We start from the raw sequence: 2354 nt of genomic DNA on the forward strand, positions 1-2354 counted from the left end.
TGAGGCTTGAATTTACAACCCCAAGATCAGGAGTTGCATGCTCTACCAGCTGAGCCAACATGGCGCCCAGGTTAATTCCTGTTTTCTCATTTTAATTAATATTACTGCATAGAACTCATACATGCAAAGCGTTTTCAAGGCTTTTCAAGTTTTGAAAGGGAAGATTTGAACTTTGGACAAATTTGAACTTATTCCCCCGTGGAGAATAAAACTAGACATCCCCCAGTGTAATTCATTTCTGTACGTAAATGTTTGTTGATATTAGGATGGACAGTTTCGTGTTCTGGGTGAACCAGGCCCTGGCCAAAAGAATTCATGCCAGATTTTAAAACCTGATACGAATGTGTTTGCATACACGTGTATATGGATGCAAGATGTATTTGATGTGCTTTGTCATGGGCTACTGGTTTGCAGCCTCTGCTTCTAGTCCAACTGGTTTTGTGCGCATTTTTAACAGCCCACATCTTTGTCCAATAATGATGAATTGTTGTGTTCTTTTCCTTAGCTCCCTCTTTCCCGGTACCACTGCCTAATTAGAAGTTTGTCAAAGATTTTGAACACAGTGGGAATAATACTTCAGATTGCTCTGTGGGCGGATGATTGCTTTGGCTCAGGACCTTTCTATTCCTGTGTTCTCTGCATGCACACAGGTTGACATGAAATTTTCTGGCTCCTGTTAAAACAAAGTGGGAAAATGAATAGAATTTTTAAAGCTCATTGGTACCATCACCCCAATTTACAGGGAAGATAGGCCGAGTGAGTCTGTTACTTGCCCAAAGAACTAGACTGTTCTCTGGGTCTCTGCTCCTACTTGACTACAACATAAATTGCATCAAATCATTGTGAATTATGATACTTTGTATTTCGAATCCTTGTTTCAGAGGGATCTTTTCTTCACATTAGAACTCTGAGTATTCACTTTCAGAAATTCCAGACTATGAAAATATAATTAATGTACCATTGACAAGAAAGTCTGAGCAAACTACTATTACTACACATGTGACTTCTGCCCCCCCCCCCCGGCGAGTGGTACAAGGTGGCGTAGGGTCACGGTCACCACTTCCACGAACAGGAACACGTTTGTGTCGCAGATTTGTGGAGGAGAGTCACAGCACTGTTGCCCGTTATTGAGGCCTGTTTGTATGTGTCTTCTTCATAGGTCCCTTGTAACGGTTTCAGTGACATAGAGAATCTTGAGGGACCAGAGATTTTTTTTGAGGATGAACTGGTGTGTATCCTGAATATGGAAGGAAGGTAAGTCACAGTTGTAGCAGGGATTGTTTGTTTGTTTGTCTGCTTGTTCTGATAACGCCCAGCATTAACTGCTGGGATTGGTATGTGGTGGGACCCTGGGACACGTGCTTCCATATCTCTCATGTCTTACTGTAATTATGTTTTTTGAAAATTCTATGTAAATAATATAAATACACTGAGACCATGGATATTTAAAGAGGAGGAGGAGGATTCTTTACTGAAATCCTTTTGGAAAGAGAAGAGAGTGTGTATCTGTGTATTTGTTCCTACTGTGGGTCGCATGCTGGGCTCTGGGAGCTTGTATCTGTTATGCCACTTAGTAATATAAACTACCTTCTTTTAGTATGATCTCTCCATCCACTGTCCCTGAATTTGTCTGTTAATGGGTTGAATTTTTTTTCTTTAATTTCTTAGGCATGTCTTAATTTAATGGATATCTTGTTTTTTTGTTTATAATTTCTGAATTTGGGTAAGAAATCATCTTTCTTTGGCCATGAACATTATAGGTATCTGGTTGAGCCCTTGTAATCTCTCTTGATCAAGAAGAATCCGTCATCTCCTGGTTGTTGCTTAAAATTTTTTATGCCTCATATTTTCTGCTGTGAAGGTTAATTTCTAGTTTACTTAAAGATGCATGCCTAGGCTTCCAGTTTAACATCCCTATGGAATAGGTTTTCTGCTCAGAAAGTTTGGAAACTGTCAGTGATGGAAGCTAGGAATGCTAGCTGCATCTTCCTTAAGAGAGCTCATCATGGGTGTGTCTCACAAACAAGACGGAGGGTGTTTTTCCTGTTGTTTTTAAAGGGATTTAGGAGAAAGATCTGTCGGAACAACTGTAGGGGAGAGAGAGGTAAGATGTGCCACTATTCTAGGCCTTGGATGAGTTCAGATACAGAGGTCATTTTTCCGTTTCTATTTTGGTTTATCTATAAACGAATTAAAGTATGATCTAATAGTTGGCGATGTGCAGCCTTAAAAATAAAAGCTGACCTGTTTTACGTACGTATGCATATACTGTAAAACCCATAAATGTAACATATATACTAAGTTTATTGGCTGTTTTGGTTTTGATTTGATGTTGAGTGCAGACTTTTTTTTTT

The 2354-nt window shown here is 39.4% G+C and overlaps 1 protein-coding gene across 3 annotated transcripts in view; it reads left to right on the forward strand.

The window, feature by feature from the left end:
- FBXO21 (F-box protein 21) overlaps window positions 1-2354 on the forward strand; it is a 46259-nt gene that overhangs the window by 1885 nt on the left and 42020 nt on the right. For all 3 annotated transcript variants that reach the window (XM_029921469.1, XM_029921470.1, XM_029921471.1), the window contains exon 3: window positions 1160-1254. In XM_029921469.1, coding sequence (XP_029777329.1) covers window positions 1160-1254 — 95 coding nt within the window. The remainder of the gene's footprint in view (window positions 1-1159; window positions 1255-2354) is intronic.

The sequence above is a fragment of the Suricata suricatta genome, chromosome 14 (genome assembly GCF_006229205.1).
Source record: "Suricata suricatta isolate VVHF042 chromosome 14, meerkat_22Aug2017_6uvM2_HiC, whole genome shotgun sequence".
Lineage (NCBI taxonomy): Eukaryota > Metazoa > Chordata > Mammalia > Carnivora > Herpestidae > Suricata > Suricata suricatta.